This window comes from Myripristis murdjan, chromosome 13 (genome assembly GCF_902150065.1).
Source record: "Myripristis murdjan chromosome 13, fMyrMur1.1, whole genome shotgun sequence".
NCBI lineage: Eukaryota > Metazoa > Chordata > Actinopteri > Holocentriformes > Holocentridae > Myripristis > Myripristis murdjan.
In genome coordinates this window covers 23,624,498-23,645,015 of record NC_043992.1, presented here as the reverse complement: position 1 = coordinate 23,645,015, position 20,518 = coordinate 23,624,498, and the positions used below count along the sequence as shown (strand labels likewise).

The window sequence follows — 20,518 nt, the reverse complement described above, 5'->3', positions numbered from 1 at the left end:
CCCCCTAAGAGATCTGTTTATGTCCCAGCACATCTGCTTGCAGACTGAGCTTGTCTCAGTGTCATATATAAGTTTTATAATGACTCTGTCTCACAGTTGAGGGTGATGGCAATCATTTAATAAGGGATAACAAAGACAATAAGGTGCCACACACAGAGCCAGAGGATGTAATAGTCTAAGACATAAGATATAATAATCTAATTTGCCTGTTTAGGGGATTAGTGGTTGAGAGGTACATCTATTTCTAATCCATTATACCACTGACTCATTTGGATGTTCAGGTCACAGATCTTCACCTCAGTACCTTGCTGTACTCTTGTTAAAAGCTACCACAATACCACCTCCAGCTCTTTACCTCAGTTCAACTGCAAATCCCTTGCCCTGTCCATCTCTTTTTCTTTGTCTTCTCTCTTGGATGTCATTGCCTCTTTCACCCACTTTTAGTCAGTCTCTCTCCCTGTCTTTCTCTCTGCATTTCTCTCTTCCCTGTCTCTCTCACCTCTCTCATATTCATCCCGCATTTTAGTCACCCTTCCTCTCACTTTATGTCTCTCTTCCTTTGCCCTTCCCCTTCTTTCCCTTTCTTCCTCACCCCATCTCTCCTTCTCTCTATCTCCTTCCCGTGGGGTTTCCTATGAGTAATAGAAGGTGGAATCAAGCCTTTCAATTGCCTTGATGATTTAATGGACCACTCCCTCCTTATCTACAAAGGCAGAGCACATGAAAGACAGGACCTCTGTAGTGTGTGCGTGTCCGTGTGTGTGCGTGCATGCGTGTGTAACTGTTGTTAATGTTGTGTGTGTAATGTGTGTAATGTTGTTTATTGTTTTGTCTAGAACAGTCATGAATTTCCCACTGTTAATCCTGTGAATGGCCAATGGAATTCACCCGACAATACACAATGACCTTCACACCGACTCACTGTGTGTGTTGGCAGGCGTATGTTTGTGCTTGTTTGTGTGCATGTGTGCATATTAAGTGTGAGACCTGTATCTGTTTATGTTTGTGTTTTTTGCACAAGTTGGTGTGACTGAACACAGGCTGGTTGGTTTGTGTTGAGTCTTTGCTGTCCAGGCAGGTGTACTAATGCATCATAAACATCAATCTCTCCATGAGGCCGGCATGCTGCCCGTTAAAACATTAGGCCACGCTCCCACCACCTAAATGAATTTGTGCATTGAGCTGGACAATTTGCGCCTTTTCTTTTCAGTGGGAGTCTGATAGTTTTTTATATGCCCTCAAAGTGTCTTCAGCCACTTATTTGTGGACAAAGCCCACCACACAAGCTGTGTTGCTTCTGGTTGGGTATTGGCATGGATTTAGGCCTACTGATTTGATTCTGATGAAGAAGGTCCTTATTTGATTTAATTTGATACTGATTCTGATTTCATTTGATTCCATATCAATTCATTCAGTTTTATCTGTTTGGACAACGCTGATCGTATAAGTGCGAAAGTATGAAAGTTACTTCTATCTTTATGTTTGACAAAGACAAGACATGCAAATTGTCAAATTTTAAGTAGCAGTCATCTGTGTATCTCCAACGTTCACCCACTTCCTCCCATTGTGTTCTGTAGTTCTGTACTGTCTGCTGTAACTATAAAGCCAAGCACATCTCTTCCCTGTCCCAAAAAAAATGTTTTAAATTTTATTTGTTATCATTTCTTATTTGATTTTATCACATATCAATTCAGTGAGAGATATCTCAGTTATAATCAGAGACACTTATGCTTTGCTTCTGCCCAACTATTCATTACCATTATGGCTTTTGAATGCAAATTGCATCAAGATATCTGCCCTTAGGTTTTATGGCATTGGTTTCAGTGGGGAATCTCCCATGATTGTTTGTTCATATGTTCAAAATTTGTATTTTGGTCAACTGAGTTTCCGTAGGCTAGTAGCTCAGCAGACAACATCTGCAGATTTGAGGGTGCACTAAAAATAACATTCAGCAAAAATCTTCACAGAAGTATAACTAAAAATTAGATTACGAGATTTTTAGAATCAGTATGGCTAAATCAAATGAAGATCACAATTAATCAGAAAACCAGTATTTTAACCAGCCCTAGTTTTCCCATGGTTTCCCTCTCTCCAAAAGCATGGGCAGCTCCTGACACTAATTGCTGATAAATTGATGGATTATTGAGTGTTTGAGAGTGTGTGTGTTTGTGACTCTCTGACATAGATGACAGCTGACTGACAGATAGATTGATGAATAGTGTGGAAGTTATTTTATGTGTGTGAGGAAGCCAGAGTGACTGAGGAGTTGAGGAACACACTGATGCAGAGCAGATCATACACTGACAGTACTAAGTATTCTCGACATCTCCCTGATGTTGAGTTGCAGCTCCCCTTGCATGATCTACATTGCACTTATCTCAAAGCTCAAAAATCTTTCTGTGACTCGTCCAATCCAGTTTAGTTACTTACTGGTTTTATTGATGTGTACAGCTCTCTTTCGGTGAATGTGAGCTAGGAGTTGAATTTCATACATGCAGAGTTGATGGATGAATGAGTGGATTAATTGAAGAATGCATGAATGATGGGTTGCTTGATGTGTTTTGCTTTTTATCTCTCCAGGTCAAAGTGACGCAGGAACTGAAAAATACACACACAGAACAGATGACAAGGCTGCACTTCAAACACCAGACTGAATGTGACCTGCTGGAAGACATGAGGTACACACACACACACACACACACACACACACACACACACACACACGCACATGCACATGCACACACTCCTAGAGTCCAAATGAAATGCATGAAAAGAGAGTAGGAAGGAAAGGAATGAGCGAGGGACTACAGAGGGAGAGAAATATGGCATGAGAAAGGAAAAGAGGAGGAGGACTGTTCTCGTATTCCACTTTTCAGAAGGACGACAGGTCGGGGAAATGACGAAGGAATTTCCTGCTGCCCTCTTCCTGCTCTCTCTTTCCAAATCTCTCTCTTTCTTCCTCTTTATCTCCACTTATCACCAACTTTCTTTCTCAGTCTCTCCCTCTCTTTCTCTGTCTCGGTCTCTGTTTCGCCATCTCTTTCCCTCTGCCTGTCTGTCTTTGTCTCTGTCTCCATCTCACTCTTTTCTTTTCTGGCTCAGCTCTGTTCGCTCATGACGTGTGTTTGTGTGTGTGTGTGTGTGTGTGTGTGTGTGCGAGTGAGTATTTGGCAGTTTTCCCTTTTGGATTTGGCAGTGGGAGGAAACCCTGGTTCCTTCACACGCTCTCATTCTATGTTGACTAAGCATTGATTATTTATGACAGCAAACTCTCTAATTCTATTGGTGTCTCTGCTTCCATCTCTGTCTGTCTTTCTCTCTGTTTCTCATTTTCACGCTTTCTCTCTCTTTCCTCTCACTGTCACGTTTTCTCTCTTTACTCTCTCTCTATCTCTCTCCCTCTCTCTCTCTCTCTCTCTCTCTCTCTCTCTCTCAGGGCAGCTCCAGCTGTTTGAGAACAGATTGCCTTGTTGCTGCTCTGCTGCTGGGTTTTGGAGAGTGAACAAGGCCTCAGTCTCACTTGTGGGAGAGAGGGAGAAGGGAGGGTATTTAATGAGAGTCCATTTAACACAAGCAACCAAAGCAAGTTAACTTTTTCAGTCATTGAGGGATGGTGGTACATACCACTGTGTAAAGTTCTCCAAACTGGCTGTGTCGTCCTCGTGGCTTTAAGTCGCTGCCTGCAGTGTTTTCTTAGTACTTGTTTCAAGCCTCTAATGTGTTGCAATTGGTAACTGGGGTTAAGCACCTTTGACAGCAAACATTGCGTCTTGCGTCTGCTGAGGTGCCCTTGAGCAAGACATTGAATCCCTACTAGCTGTAGAGATATTATTACAAAATATCAGAGGAAGATTCAACTGCGAGATATGTGCTGGAATTTGTATTTTCATGTATCTGTTAACACCTGATCCAGTGTAGTTAACTCATATGATATTTTCAAGTTAAGAAACAGAACTCTGTCAGATGCTGCCAGAAATTATTCCCTGACTGCAGTGTTAATTATACAGTGACACCTCATGGATTCCCACACAAACAGTGTTTTTTGCTTGCTGCCCTCTGTGGGGGTCAGATCACTGGGTCAGCTACAGGACAGCACTCCTGGAACTGGTAGGGATTCAGTGTCTTGCTTAATTTTAACAGCGAGGAGCCTGGATCCACCTGCTGATGGATAATCGCTCTAGCATTTTGGTCACCCTATGTGAGGATACTCTTTGCTTGCGCACAACTAAGGGCCATACCTTTTTAATTTCCATAGCTTTTCAGCTTTACAAGACTGCATACAGAAGAAAATATCAGGGAAGGTGGCAGAGAATGGTATACTTGAGTCTGAGGTGCCAGTATTACTTGATGCGGGCTTTAATCCCCCGAGCCACCAGCACATCTTTGTCATGACATCTCTAACCAGCTCAGCATGAAGCTGAAATGACTCAGAAGGGACTGAACACAGAGTATTGTAAGTTTTAAGTTCACCAGTCATGATCTGAAGTCCATCATGTAACATCTCTAAATTCTAAAGGATCCATCCTGTTAACATAGCATAATTTGTTTCAGTTTCATCCTGTCAGCCATTTTGTAACAGATGGTGTCAGGTGGTTGATATTGAATTCCTGATTTAGACTTCTCAAATACAGCCAAGCGGACACACAAACAGAACATTGTCTCTTCAACAAAGGTGTAGCACTCTAACCGCTGGCTGCAATTTCACTACATTTAATCAATAATCCACAAGAGGCTATTCCTTCCACACTGCCTTGTAACTAAAATAATGGTAAAAAACAGATTGAATTTTATTAGTTTTTTTTTTTGTTTTTTGTACCATGTCTGTCAAACATGGCACAGCCAATTACAACTGCAGACTAGAACTATTCATTTTATTTTTCAGGAAGTCTTTGACTACTAACTTAAAGCATCTCTGTAGACTATTTACACTTCACGTGGATAAATAAGTAACCGTGTGCAAAATGGCTGTAAACAGGACAGTGAAAGTGTGTCTGTGCAGCCAGACTCACACAATGCATGATACAGACACACTTTTCCTGTATAAATCCTACAGGAGATAATAACTCTTAAATCCTGAAAGCTGCTCTGAGGTCATTTACCCTAATTAATCCACAGGATGGCTTTAATCACAGGATACACACATGAAGGCAAAGACACACACACTTTCCTACACGCACTTATGCATGCAAACACACACACCCACAATGCCACCCAGCCTACCTGTTGGCTGATAGTAAAGGATAAAAAGAAAATGATGGACAAAGAAAGAAAGAGAGACAAAGAGAGAGAAAGGGCAGTATGTTTAATCCTCTGGGGTAGTTCTTTAGTTGGAGTTGTCTTAGAGGATGAGAGAGCGGAGAAAACGAGGAGTTGGACTCAGGGAGTCAACTTAGTGTCCTCAATCCAACTAAATCCTCTATACCCTTATGTCTGCCCCAGCAGCACCACATAGCTGCTCTCTCTCATACACACACACACACACACACACACACACAGGCAGAGCCCCTGACCTTAAAAATGTGCGAGGACTCAGAAATGCTTGTACTCACCTTACACACATACCCACTTGCCTTTTCCTAGTTCAGCAGTAAATAAATTTTTGCCTTAATAAAGGTGAAGCTGTAAGACTTTAAGTGCTGCAATATTTCAGATTGGCTATATCAAGATGGAATGAATCAGACAATCACACTGCCACACAAAAAGGCCAACATCGTGGTACTGTGCTTTTCCTCGCAGCGATGCTTTCAAAATTTGACCTAAGTCTGTTAGGCCTAGATGTGGTTACCGTAAGTTGCTAGTAACAGTGTCTGAGGCATAATGCCCAAACAAACTTTCAATCCAAAGTCCAGATCATTAGTTATGAAGCTGAGAGTACAGGGTATGTTGTTTAACAGGGACGATCTGGCTTCCCAAGTTAGTAGACATTTGTAACTGAAAGTGTTAGTTGTCATGGATTAGGCAGGGCTTAAAGTACTCCGCCGTGGCGCTGGATTTCCGGCTTGACTGACATTCTGTTTTTTTTTTTTGTTTGTTTGTTTGTTTTTTTATGTGGCAACAATTTGGCATAAGTTAGCATTTAATGAATAATCTTCTAATTTTCAGCGAAGCACATGGGTAGATCCACCAATAGTATGCTGTTTTCAAACTGGCCAATAAGAGCTGAGTGGGGAGGGTCTAAAACAGCATGCAGTGTGCGTTTTGTACAACAGGTGGATGCGGCAGTCTACCATCCGGTAGAGTGGATAGAGAGAGCTAAGCAACATTGAAGTAGAGCAGAGTAGGGCAGAGAAATAGAAGCAAAATACATTGAGTGTTTCCCCTATCATTCTATTGGCGGGACGCAGCACCTTGCCAACGGAGCCTCCCGCCTCGCCTGAAAGTCACGCTAAATTAATTTTTCAAAATAAAAAATAAAATTACAACAGAAATAATTTAATGTCACGTTTCTATACCCGCATCCATCCACAAGCAGACAGAGAGAGGAGAACAGAGGAGAATCACTTGTACCCCCGAAAGGCCGTAACGCCCATATACATTGAGAGGTACAAGTACCCCCCCAATGTTCAGGCACTCCAAAAATGTCCCCCCCAAAAATATTGCTGGAATATATTAGCAATTCAATGTTCAGGCATATCTGTCCCCCCCAATGCTGAAATGGTGGTTTCGGCCCTGTACCCTCATAAGTGAAATAAATAATTCATGTCACGTCGGCTCCAGCCGCCTGAAAAACAGGCGAAAATATCGGCGTTTTTTTAAATGCACGGTACCACAGCCTGAGTCGACCACCAGTGGCGAAGATGAGTGCGTCTGCACTCCTCCGGTCCCGGCCCAAGTCCCCCTGACAGGCCGCTCAAGTCGACTCATCACCACGAAGATGAGTGTGTTCCCGGTCCAAGTCAAATGGGCACAGGTGTTTCAAGCACTACTGCTGCTGTTCACGACCAGAGCCTATTCTATTAATATAGATTAATATAATATAGATGAGTCAATGAGTAAAATTTGAAGAATAATGAGCAAGTAATTAATACTAATAACTAAATAATATTGTCCCCACTCCCCACCTCCAAAATGTTTGTGTACAAAATTTCCCCCCACCCTCGCCAAAGCCAGAATCCTAGGGGAAACACTGACATTGCAATACAGTAAAGAATCAGCAAAACTGAGGTAAGTGTGGATCAATGGGTTATATGCAGCCATCTTTAACAAAATTATAGACAAAATTATGTAGTGGATATCCACTACATATGTGTCTAACTAATTATAGGCCCATCCAATACACTTAACTTCTCATATATTAGCTGTGGCAGCAAACTAAACAGTGAGCCCATGCCTAGGCTTTACTGTGTGTCACAGTGAAATCCACCCATTTTCACTAGAAAATGCTTTTTTGTTTGGGCAGTGTCTCTATTTTCCACAGAAAGCCGTTGGATTTGTCATGTATCAGCAACCACAGCTGATTGACTCAGCTCTGCAGGGTGCTGCAACGTTACAAGTACACTCATTCACATACAGTGGATCAGGAACACTCACTGGTGTATCATGCTTGTGGTTTCCCTTCCTGATTCTGTGGCAATACTTAACTAATTCAAGACAAATCCTCTTTGCTTCCCACCGCGGGGAGGTGTGGATACACTTATCGAACATTGCCCCTGAATCTAGTGGGAATGTAGTGTTTTTTTTTATCAATGACTCACCTGCAGGGCAGATGTTGCCCACACAGGGCCTTGAACTGTCTTCTGACTAAAGCACTGTGGTTTTAGGGCCCTATGAAATCCCCTTTTATTTTTTCCAGATTCTGTTTTATTTTTTTCTCCCAAATTCTGTTTTCTGTTTTGATTTTTCTGAATTCTGAAATTTGTTATCAGAAATTGTCTAATCATCTGGTCATGCAACTAGAGAATATTCAAAATTGAGTGACTACTAATGAGTTTGTAACACAACATTGAACTATTTTTTAATCAAAGAAAGTGCTTCAGTAGTTATAAAACTGCCTATGTGGTTGCACTGTTGAGAATTGCATGCTGAAGTGATGAACCCCTCTTGCTAGGGCGCTGCCTCTCTCTGTCTCTCTGTCTGTCTGTCTGTCTGTCTATCTCTCTCTCTCTCTCTCTCTGTGTGTGTGTGTGTGTGTGTGTGTGTTTGTGTGTGTGTGTGTGTGTGTGTGTGTGTGTGTGTGTGTGTATTGGTGCATGTAAATTACACCAAAACACAGTAGAGACTCAGCATAGTGTTTTTTTCTGTTCATTTGGTTGAAAAAGCATTTAGAACGGTAGGAAAGCCCTTATTTTTTAGAAATTGCATCCACATTTAGTCAAATTCTGCAATATTACATGTTTTACATTAGATCCTGTCCATGTTTTCTGCATTGCGGAAAATCATAGGGCCCTAACTTAGCAGCTAATATGGGGTAGTGTTGTAAGCGACACATTCTTGTTTTTGTGTACAACAGGCAAGGACACACAAGCTGCTTCCTTTGCCAGGACTCTAGTATAGGGACAAACAGGTCAAGCCAAGGTTTGGTCATTATTTCAGCGATGTTTCCTGGGGTTTTTCCTGGCTCTAGGGAAACTTAGTTGTGAACAGCACCAGGGTTGTAGGTGTTGGATCCATTGCATTTGTAGCCAGGGTAGCACTGTGGGTAGCCATGGTAATCTGCTTAAGTGTATGACTAATTGATACCAGTGTGGTGCACAGTGAGGTCTATTTTTTGTCTTAATTGCTGATGCACCATTGTTTGGTCAGTAATGTACTTGTGGCTCTGGTGTAGATGCCACGCTTCCAATATAGGCTCCTTGGATCCTCTGTTGTCACCCAAAAAATTGTAGTAGTTGTAAACTTGTAGGGGGATATGCCAATCAATTTATTTTCAAACTAAAACATAGGATACCTTTAAATAAATATACCACCTATTCCCTGCCTCATGGTCAAAAAAGGGTAGACCTCATTGTGCGCCACATATATAAATTATAGGGCATAAATGAAGTAAATACAGTGTTTATTGTTGGATAACCAATAAGTCTCACTTGATCCCAGTGTGTAACAGCAGGAGGATATGCTCTTTTATCTAATGTTGTGATCATGCAGAGTGAAAACATGAACCCCCCCATCCACCTCTCTCTGACTCCTATCGGTCTAACTATTGTGTGTGTCGCTGATCTCGGTGTATGCCCAGTAGATCATTAATGTCAGTCATTTTCCCATGATCTCTGTCGTCACCTCCCCACATGCCCACACACAGACTCACACATGCATGCAAACACACACAGATTGTCCGCTCTGAAGCAGTTGAGTATTTCCAGTCAGACACACTCATCCACAAGTCTCAGCAGTGTTTTTGTCTGCTTTCTTCATGCGCAGCTGATGCTGACACTGCTTCTTGAGTCACACACATGCGCACGCACACACGCACAAGAGGGGCAGACAGAAGTAGTTGGAGAGAAGAGGAAGAGGAATGAAGCAAAAAGGACAGAGATGTGTTGCTATAGTTATTTATATAGTAGCTATTAAAGCAGTGTTTTATTATAGTTGTTATGGAAATGAGAACTGTGTAATGTGTGGGAATTTTTGAACTGTTCAGTACTATGTCAAATTTTGTCTTTGCTACAGTATCAGTCAGGATGGCCGAGCGGTCTAAGGCGCTACGTTCAGGTCGTAGTCTCCCCTGGAGGCGTGGGTTCGAATCCCACTTCTGACAGCAAGTCATTTGTGAATTTCCTTTGGGATGAATAAAGTATCTATCTATCAGTAATACAACAGATTTTTGCACTGCACACACCGTCTCTGTTGCAATGAGAATACAAACATTTTGCAAGTCAAATGACCATTCAAGACTGTCGACCCAAAATTTCTGTTCTGTCCATTTTAATACTGTGTTCACACACACCGTCATGCCCAGGTGCATCACAGACGTGAGGTTTTTCTAGCTGATAATTGGCTGCCCATGTTTACGTACGCTTAGGTTTCCGTGGCAGTGTAACCATGGCAGCATGAAAGGCCCAGACATGTCTAGAGATCCCAGCGAGGATGTGTGTTTGTGGGTGTGTATGCATGTGTGTGTCCTGGGGCTGATTGTGACTTACAAGCACCAGAAGCCCTAACAAGAACACAAGCAGAATACAGAATTCACTTTTGTGGCTTACCTGCCAAGGTGGTGGCTACATGACAAAATTTTGTCTGCTAGTCATAGTTTTAGTAGCCAGAATAAATCAGTTGCACTGCTATACTATACATTATTTTACATAGTCATATGCAATTTTTAATTACTTACATAAACAACATGAGGCATGTTATTATTTCACAGAAGGAGGTGAAGGTGTCAATCTTAGAAATAATGCAGACACTAATTTATCAAAGTCACACAAAGAAACAAATGACCCTTTGCTTTCTCATGGTGTTAAACTAACACAATGAGCAGGACACAATCTCCTCAACAGCATCACACATCAGTCATAAATTTTGTTTGGTCGCTAGTTTGAGTTTGCGTTATCTTGCAACTGTCAGATAAACAAGCTGTCTATTTCTAGAGGACCAAGCCGCAGTGCAATTTATTTTTCTCCACTCTAGAAATAGGGTGAGTTCCAATTTTATTATCCCTAAAAAATGATTTTTGGCTCTCATTTTTCTTACACACCAAAATGCTGTGCCATTTAGTTACCAGGGGGAGAATTTGCCTGCAATTAGTGCTTGGAGGGTGTTAATGTTGAACCCTGCACACACATTGCAGCATTCCCAAAAGTCAAAAGTCAGTGTCCCTCACACATAAGTATAGCAGTGACTGTTGCATCTATCATCATCAACACAGCATTATTACTGTGCTACCAGACATTCATCCCAGGGACAAAAACACTATACCCTACACAAATTATCTCACAGATCAAATCATAATAATGACCTATTACTTATCATAATATGACCTGAGACAAGAGACATGTCAGCTAGATGCAGTGCAGCAGGTTCTCAGCTACCAGCGACTGGCGCATTGACTAACTTGGGGAAATGTGTAATTTATCCTGGGTAACGAATTTCATTCCTTCATGTTATTAACATGTTTGAATGACAATAAACTAAACTGAACTGAAACTGAACTCCTACTCAACCATTCGAAATTGTATTCATGTAAGGCTCCCATATTTTCAAAAAGACTTCATGCAATATCATTATATTTTCCCGTAGGTTCCAGGTTATTTGGCATTCATACAACATGTAAATGAGTGTAAATCAAATTTCCATAGTTGTAGTCTTGCCATTTTACTGGGAGTCCTGTAGCTCCTATTAATGGTCTTAATAGGAGCTTGATCTTGCATGTGATTAATCTGGCCTGCACTTCTCTTGATGTCTGACACCAGGACCCCATGATTTCCTTCCACATCTCAACAGTTATCTCCCACGTAGATGCTGCTCTCAAGCTCACTTAAGGCCGTCAAGTTTTGGAGGTTGGGCTTGTCTCATGAGGCTATAAAATCTAGAAGTCTTACTTTTAGCCAAATAGTTGCCCTGAGATATTTCCTGTGTCACTGTTTGAGGTAACAGGGGAAGTTTCTTTTGGATAGACTTTATACAGTTTCTCAAATGAAGATATTTCCAAAAGTCTTTCTTAGGGATTTTATATTTAGCCATCATCTGTTTGAATGATATAAAATGGCCATCCTCAAAAAGATGAAGATAATTCCTGCCTCAATCCATGTCTTCCAATAGAGTGTTTTTTTTGTGTTTGTTTGTTTTACCCACTTTCAATTGTTTATTGTGCCAAATTGGCAATTTTTTTAGTAAATGATGGCATTGACCTTGAAAGCTGATGTGAAACTCTTCAAGTTTCCCTCGCAAACATCAACAGTGGGTTCCTTAATGTGATTTTTACTGCCGTTTGTGAGATAAAGGCCTGAATAGGAAAGGGTTCTATGAGATCCTTTTCAATTAAGTTCCACCCTGGGGCCCTATCTTCTGCTATATTTATTTTTGACCGTGGATTAAGAGAGAAGGCATAATGATACCAGTCCACTCTTGGTAAATTGAGTTTGAGTTTTCTTACACTATAATATTTAACTATATAGTTGTGGAAAATCTCACAACGCACAGCAGTGCCTTGTAGGCGCTGTGGCTTAGTTGGTTAAAGCGCCTGTCTAGTAAACAGGAGATCCTGGGTTCGAATCCCAGCAGTGCCTTTTTTTTGTCTGGGTTAATATGTCTGCTAGAGTCATTTGTAATTTGTAAGAACAGACTTCCTCTTTGGGTCTGGGAAACATATACCAATAATTCCAGCTCATGCATATGAGGGCAATTACACAAATATATGGAAAGAACTTTTGTGCAGTCATAAAACAGACATGTAGACCTATCCATGTAGAGTTTAATCGAGGTCTGTTGTTGTCTGTGTCATTGTCCGTTGTGCTGCTGCAACCGCGTTGAAAGTACAGCAGTCTGTGTGTGGAGATCCGGCAGACCTGGTGCTGGCCGGCACCGCGTCGGCACCGGCCGGCACTGGCCGCGGCACCGCGTGGGGTGCGGCCACCCCACCCGGTCTGTCAGATCTGACAGGTGCCGCTCCTGCTGTCATTTGGACCTTTGTGAAGAAGGAGGAAGTTACCTCCGAAACTGTCAAGGTAAATAAACATCCCATGTCTGATTAAAAGGACCAAAAACGTTTTTTAGTTAAAAGGAAGACATGATGAATGTATTTGAACTACAATGATTTATAATGACGTCGGGCCATGCCTATTGTCGTATTTCAACGTGATGACGTGCACACCGGGGGCAATCGTGCTTGGGCACGTTTGGGCTTAGGTAATGTGAGTGCAGGCCAGCCGGGGACTGGGGAGGGGGGGATTTTGGCTTTAGCACGATACGGGCTCAAACTTGCCAATGTGAGTGGGCCCTGAGTCCCAGGTACTTAACCTGTGTGGCAACATTATCTAGGTCGTTAGTTGGTCAGTGCTCCTCCCTGTTGTGACAACTGTCGTAAGTGTTGTTAGGGTCACCTGACTCCAGGAGTGAATGAAGGTTGTTAGGGTCACCTGACTCCATGAGTGAATAGTGGTTGGTAGGGTCACAAGGGACCAAGAGTGAATGGTTTAACTTTCTGGGAAGGGATGACAGGACAACATTGTACTTTGAAGATAGATGGTGTCTAAGACCTCCTCCTCTGTTGAGAAATGGCTCTGTCGAGAGATGATTTCTCTATCTTAACATATGGCGCTTTTCCACTAGCACCTACTTGGCTCGACTCGGTGTCTGTCGTTTTCCATTACAATTGAGTACCACCTCATCGTGGGTGGAGTCGTCACAGCAATCGCCATCAAGCACAGAAAAGTCTCCACCTCTTCATTTGACCACGGTATCGGTTTGCTTGCCATTTTCCAACTTTGCCAACTTCAGTGATGATCAGTGCGCATGGTCGCTGTTGCTTTTTTTTTTTTTTTTTTAAATGCCAGGTTTGGTTTTCGTTCTGGGATGTGTGAGGCAATAAAATTTTTAACTTGACCCATGTAAACTTCCTAATTTAAAAATTATTCAGGGCTAATTTCAAGATTGATATGATGTTAAAATGTCATGTGGTTTACCTCCAAAAACGTTTTTCCACCTGTCCCACTGCTCTGTCTCATTGCTGCTTGCTCATCCTCCTCACACACTCCTTTGTTAAGAAATCTGTTATCCTGCCAGCCACAATAAAGATTTATACAAGTTCACCTTTCAAATGAGTTGATGGTTGAAACTTCTTTGTTGTAATATGAAATTCTCTGAGTGAAGCTGCTTGAGGCGCCAGATATGCAAGCAATACAGACACACAAGCTCAAGGCTGTGTAGGAAATGATCCGCGTGGCTGCCATGGAATTGACTGTGAAGGAAAAGCCTGGCAGTACAGTAGACATGAAAGGTGGATTCTTCTTATCAAAACACCTTGACAGAGAATTGTCCATGAGAATGAATTCTGCTCCAAAATACAATTCATAAAAACTGCTTATCTCATGTAGTTAAGGTGGCTATATACACAGACAGGTCTCCCACAGCTAGAAGAAAGAGAGCTCCCAACACAATTGTATTGGCTAATTATTTGTGTTTTTCTCCAGTTAATCCTGTGTTACTTTTATCTTTTAGAGAATATCCAGGGCTTCTGGTGATCACTACATAATTACCTTTTCAATTCCTGAAGGTCAGCATATGATCTCATAAAAAAAAAATCTATTCTTTTTACTCACTCAAAAACATGGCTAATGACATTGACAGTATAATCCAGTGTGCAGAGTAATCTATTGGTCAGGCATCAGGGAAAAAACCTGGGACAATACCACCCCTCTACCCACACAGGTAGCTTTGCTCAATGGCGCTGTGGCTTAGTTGGTTAAAGCGCCTGTCTAGTAAACAGGAGATCCTGGGTTCGAATCCCAGCAGTGCCTTTTTTTTTTCCCTTGCTTATGGTCTAGAATAATCTGAAGGAAGGCAAAAGAGATGCTCTGGCAGCAACCATGCAAAAGCTGACAGCAGGAGATTTCACTGGTTAGTTTAGTGAAATCCCTTGGTGTAGTTTTTGGTTTGAATGAAAACCTGTAGACTTTTGTCGCTCTATGGTTCATGGTTACTCATCCCTGCTCTAAACCACAATACTAGCGTAAGTACAAAAAATCAAAACGTACAAGTCATTCTGCCCATTGGTGCCAGATGTGGAACAGTTTCAGCTTTTCTTGTCCTCTCATCCTCTGAGCTCTCTAGATATTCAGGGCCAGGGAACATCCATAACTGTGGGAATATAAATAATCTTTTAAATAGGGTTAAAATGGTTAATCTTCTCTGGAAAATAAATTAAACTGCTTCTGAGATGTTTCCATACAAGAAAACACACATTACATTAATTGCTTTTTTAAATCTATATTTGTAACAATAGAAAAAGATGTTCTAGTTGTCTCACCTCCATAGAAAACTTGATTTTGAAGTATGGACAACTAACTTTTTAACATTGAGTTAGATTTCATTGTATTTTCATTGTCATTATAATACATTGCATCCAGCACAGAGTGTTTTTTTTGTCTCTCAGCTATACATATGATCACACTAGATGGTTAAGCAAGGATGGAGTATCAGACACATAACAATATATCTGAGATTATCCTACTTACTATGGACACATCACTGACGTCAGAACCTCTAATCTCACAGGAACTCATGATCCAACATGATACCAGTCACAACACTCATGAAGAGACACAGCAAAACTCAGCTCACTCCACCTCAATTTAAATTAAACTCTCATTGGCCTTCTCCAGTCTTGCAACATCTCATCTCCACACATCATGTGATTTGTTGAGTGCCAGTGCACATTGATTTGTTTATAAACGTCAGACATGTTTGATATTATCAGGATGGCTCAGATAAATTGCAGTGGTTAAGATTAAATCTGTTAACTCTGCACAGTACCAGATTATCTTAGTCAACCATTGGTGCTGGCTGAGCTTCCTATGAGGATTTTCACTACAATTGTTGGGATGGGAGATTCTGGTGGAAATTGGCCCAGTGATCTTCTAGTATGTCTAGAGCTTTAGGCCGAGGTCGCAGTAGACGTTTTTAAAGCAGGTTCTAAGTCCCATTTGGATCTTGGCTTGTCAGGATCAGGTGGGATGCCGCTCAAGCTCCATAGCACAGATTATCCTGTAGTGTGAACACGCTCAGAACTTGCGACTATGGCAGTTTGGCCCAACATGATCTTTTCAGCATTTGACTTTGTGAGGCTGAGTGTAATGGAGCTCATGTAGTGTGAAGAATTGATATCTGACGATGACACTGTCAATAGCCGATGGGAGTTTAGATGCAGAAGAAGAAAACAAAATGAACTGGAAATGAAGTCTTGTTAAACAGCAGTGTCTCCCACTAACATACACTTTATATGGGGGAGATTCCCAGCTTCTACTTGCTCCAGTCTTGATATGTTGCTTTACAATTGGAGGAATAATTAGGCCTATATAAAATTGTAGAAAATGACAGCGTGCCTAGATCAGTTGTCAAATTAAGTGAAAGAAGTCTCATATAAAAGCATTGTTCTACTAATAATATCACTTCAGAATACATTTTTAATGTGCTGTAAACTGCAACAGTTGCAGTATGTTCTAATTGTATTTACAATTAACATTTTAGGATAAATGTAAAGGTTTTTGACCGACAGACTTTGGCAGTGTGTAATTTCTTGTCTTCGTAAGTGATGCCTGTCTTTGTATAATCGCCTAGTGTAATCAGTGAAAAGAATCTTTGTTCAGCTTATTTGAATGTGAAAGATCACATACACCTTGTGAAGATACCCAGTGACTCTCTGTAATGTGTTTCTCCTGATGACACCACAAATTAAAAATTTTATTTTATGGTTTTTATGCTTTGGGTGAAAGTGGCTGACAATTTGTTATGTAACCGAATTCTTCTTTTTTCCATTTATAGAGTTGTTATGAGGATTTAGAGCAAAGTACATCTTAAAGCTGACACTGTAAAGTGGCATTCAACATCACCTATGTCCCGTGTGTATCTATGTTTTGTTACTTACTTGAAGTATGTCTTTTATTGTTGTTTCCATATTTAGTCCACCTTTGCTATGTTAGGTTGTGTGTCTTCACTTGCTGCATTGGTTGCTGCATTGTTTATGCTATGAATTTCAAAATTCTTGCCCCGTGTGAGGCTCGAACTCACGACCTTCAGATTATGAGACTGACGCGCTGCCTACTGCGCCAACGAGGCCTGCAGCACATGCTCAGCATGTGCAGTTTAGAAGGCAGAACAATGCCTGAGGGCGGGGGAAGTGTGTGATCAGGGAGCGAGAGAGGGAGTCACATTTCAAGTGACAAGTATGCATGGGGGTGGAGTTTAGCACTAAACGCGTGCTGCAGGCCTCCTCAGTGGGATTATTGACAGCGTGATTTATTACAACTGTGAAAATGTCTCTCTCTCTAGGAATTTAAATTATGGCTCAGTCATTAAGAGCTGCAGATGTCTATTTCAGCTATCAAAACCTGAAATCTAAAGAAAACTCTGTCTAAGGATCAGAGTGAAAACAATAGCTTTGACATGAAATGATGCCTTGGAAAAAAATTGACATGAAGCACTGCTTTGCTTGTTTGGGCTGTAATTAGCACAGAGACGACTGACAGTAATTATGCTGTCTAGGCTGAAGTGTTGTCTTCCTCTTTGCTTCTTCCCTCACTATTTCCCCTCCCCACTTCTTGTTCATAGTTGTTAAGTTTAGATCCATCAGACGCTGTCTGTAGTGCAGAGCTTACATTAGACATCAGTGGTTCTTGAAGAGAGGTTTGGGAATCTCTGGAGGTCATAGAAAAAACTGAAAAAGTAGAATGAAAACATTTGAGTATCACAATGAATGCATCATCCCACCCTTTTTAGTCAGCATGCCATAGTCAAATGGCAATCGCAGAGACAACAGGAAACACATACTGGTGTTTTAATGATCTGATGATGTCATTCAGGCATCAGAAACAACAGTTTGTTAGATTATCCAGGGCACAAGAATTCCTTGATGATGAAGAAAAACTTTCTGTTGTTTATTGAGAAAAAGTTTAAGGGTTTGTCTCACCTGAAGAAGAACTATTCACTAAGGTTTCCTACATCCAAATCGACCATTAACACGAGGTTAGGTTTGGCATGGGAATGATTAGATCAACACCCTCAAAGACCACGGTGTTTTGGAACAAATGTCATGCTATTTGAATGCTAAGTTCAGAAGACTTACACAAGGTTAACACCAGTGGAATGAATTTAGGTTGCCAAACAAAACATACAGATGTTCTGCCTAAGAATTGTCAGGCCTGCAGAAAACATACAAATCACTGCTCTCAGCCCTGAAGAACTGATTGAAGTTGGGGGCTCCAAGTTGGGTTTACCATAAACATGTCACCAGTAGTGGCCTGAACATTTACATATGAATGAGCGGCATAGAGAACGCTAATGAGGTCATTTCTGAAAGGAGTGGGGATAGTCTATCACAGATGCCATACCAAACTTTCAAAGCCATTTCTCAACAACAAACAACATTATTCCTTCTTTGATTTAAGACTTGCTTTAATTCCTTTGAGAAACAAAACCAAACTGTCCCCTCATCCTCCTTCGGCCACACTCAAATATCCCCAAGTTGTTGGTACAGCTGGGGCCTTACATAAAGCCTTGTGTAGAGTTACCACTGAAAAAGCTGTTGGTGTACACAAGTAAAACCATGCATAGTCACACATTTATTCTTGGATTTATAAAAAGCTGTATACACCATCACTCATGTTTCTTGTTTTAAATTACAGTGGTGAATTTGCAGATATGAATGATCTAAATATGCACTCTTTGTAATTAGTCATAACTGTATGGTTTTTAAAACATGGTACATTTCTCATTTAACTCAGTCTTTCTTGACAAGAACAGAAGAAGTACATTGTTGAAAATTACGCTTGTGGATCAGGTTCATTATGAGTTCAAAAAGAAGATCTTGTTTGGATGGCTTTATTAACCTTGTAAATAAAATAAAATTTGTCAAATTTTAAGAAAGAAGACAGCAGTGCTCACTTTATCCTGACAAAATTAACCTCAGAATAGCCCACAGAGGTCTGACATGTCACGAAACGTCTGGATCAAAGGAGAATTTCTATATCAGAAAAAAAAACTAATAGTGTTTTACATAATCGTACCTCTCACCATCTATGATTTTAAGCTGGTGTTTTAATTGTATACTTTTTAGCCACACACATTTCTCCCTCAAATGGCATTGATGTCGCTTTTGAGTTTTGGAGTCCAAACAGTTATTTTGTAGGACAACTAGCCAACACTGCTGAATGTCACAGACATACATGTTTATTTCTCTCTACAGCAGTATTTACAACTGTACAAAAAAATGTGTAATTGATCAGACAACAGTGGTAATCAGTAAACAGCACAAGTTTCACAAGGATGGATAGTAGCTTGAAACACAGCCTGTGAGTGACATGATGGGGTGATTGTTGAAGTTTTGTAAATTAGTTGTTAATGAAAAGCTGTTTTCTCATATACATACAAACATAAAAATGCCATATAGTTTTCTAAGAGCATTACAGATGCCATTTTTTCCTCCTATGTGCTGTTTATTGATCAAGGAGTGTGAAAATTCTAACAGACATGAAATGATGGCATAACTTCACAAACATTTTCACTCTCTGACACTGTATTTCAGCTCAAGTTGTTATACTTCCTACAGTTGTCAGCAGAGTCTTCAGAGGCTAGCATATAGCACAGCATTACAGGAGCATCAGCCTGACTAAAGGCTGAATTATGCTTCAGCGTTGGAGGAGCGTACGGGGGTTGTGCGAAGCACGCATTTCCTACGCAGCGCGTGTGTGTCCAACATACCTCTGCAAACACACAGAGCAATTCTCCTCCCAACAACGTAGACCCTGTGACGTATGGTCGCTGCTCGTCTGTGGCGAGTGGACGAGTCGTATAGGTGCGGGCACTCTCCAAAGTTTTCAAACACAACCGACGAGTCGAGACACAACAGTTTAAAAAAAAAAAAAAAAAAAAAAAAAAAACGGCGCTGACGGCACAACAACAGGAATGTGATGCCGGTTGCAACAAAATGCCGGAAATAGTGTACTTCGGCGGACCAATCACAGCTCTTGTGGGGCTGCGGAGGGTCCGCGTAGTTACAATTTTTGGGAGGCACGCGGCAAGGCTCTGCGGCGGTCGCACAACCCCCGTAAGCTCCGCACAACCTCCGTACGCTCTTCCTACGCGGAAGCATAATTCAGCCTTAATGCATGCACAGTAGCCTCTGTCATAATTAATGTTTATAAAGCAACAGACCAAGCATGTAATACTTTGTGCTTTTACTGCATCTTATCCTTTATTGCCTGAATAATATATGGAATTTAAATATAGACAGGCTATCAAATAAAGTAGGGCAACCTTTGGTGCATTGAAGTAATATTTGCCACTCTAACTAACTTTTTATTAAACTCTATTTAAATGTTACAATAACTAGTATAATTTATTGTCCGAATCATGAGTAGTTAAACTTCTTAGTGGACTCAGTGACTGCAACATTATGCAAGAGGGACTTCTATTCTGCTGCTCCATTTCCCTACAGTTCCCTACACACGCACGCACACATCACTACAAAGTTTTCCCTTGCCCTCTGAACATCACACAACATCCGGGCAGTACAGACGGAGGAGGCTCTTATCTCAGCACAGGAATGCACAGAATGAAAAACATAACTTTAGATACATGATTGCACAGATAGATAAACAGATCACCACTACTGCCACTGCCTTTCCTATGCAGAGGACCAGAACCACAACGTTTAAATGAAAGTCAGTGGTGTGTACATATACTCGTAACTCACATAACCAAATTAAAGTACTGTGTATCTCCAGCAAGAACATGGGTTCTGCCAGGGTAATCGTTAATTAACTTATTTCTTTCGCATTGTTTTCTCTCTCCCTCTATCTCAGTTTTTTTATGCCAAAGTATAGGCTATACATTATACAATACAAATGCAAGTTATAAGATAGTGACAACA

General features: G+C 41.0%; 1 protein-coding gene and 4 non-coding genes across 5 annotated transcripts in view; 4 read left to right on the top strand and 1 right to left on the bottom strand.

Moving 5' to 3' along the window:
* Nucleotides 1–20,518, top strand: part of fchsd2 (FCH and double SH3 domains 2) — an 82,001-nt gene that overhangs the window by 1,794 nt on the left and 59,689 nt on the right. Inside the window, exon 2 of the mRNA XM_030067682.1 lies at nucleotides 2,581–2,678. Within this exon, the coding sequence (XP_029923542.1) occupies nucleotides 2,581–2,678 (98 nt within the window). The remainder of the gene's footprint in view (nucleotides 1–2,580; nucleotides 2,679–20,518) is intronic.
* Nucleotides 9,612–9,694, top strand: trnal-cag (transfer RNA leucine (anticodon CAG)). Its single transcript has one exon. It is a non-coding gene; the product is annotated as a tRNA-Leu (tRNA).
* Nucleotides 12,088–12,161, top strand: trnat-agu (transfer RNA threonine (anticodon AGU)). Its single transcript has one exon. It is a non-coding gene; the product is annotated as a tRNA-Thr (tRNA).
* trnat-agu (transfer RNA threonine (anticodon AGU)) lies at nucleotides 14,317–14,390 on the top strand. Its single transcript has one exon. It is a non-coding gene; the product is annotated as a tRNA-Thr (tRNA).
* trnam-cau (transfer RNA methionine (anticodon CAU)) lies at nucleotides 16,635–16,707 on the bottom strand. Its single transcript has one exon. It is a non-coding gene; the product is annotated as a tRNA-Met (tRNA).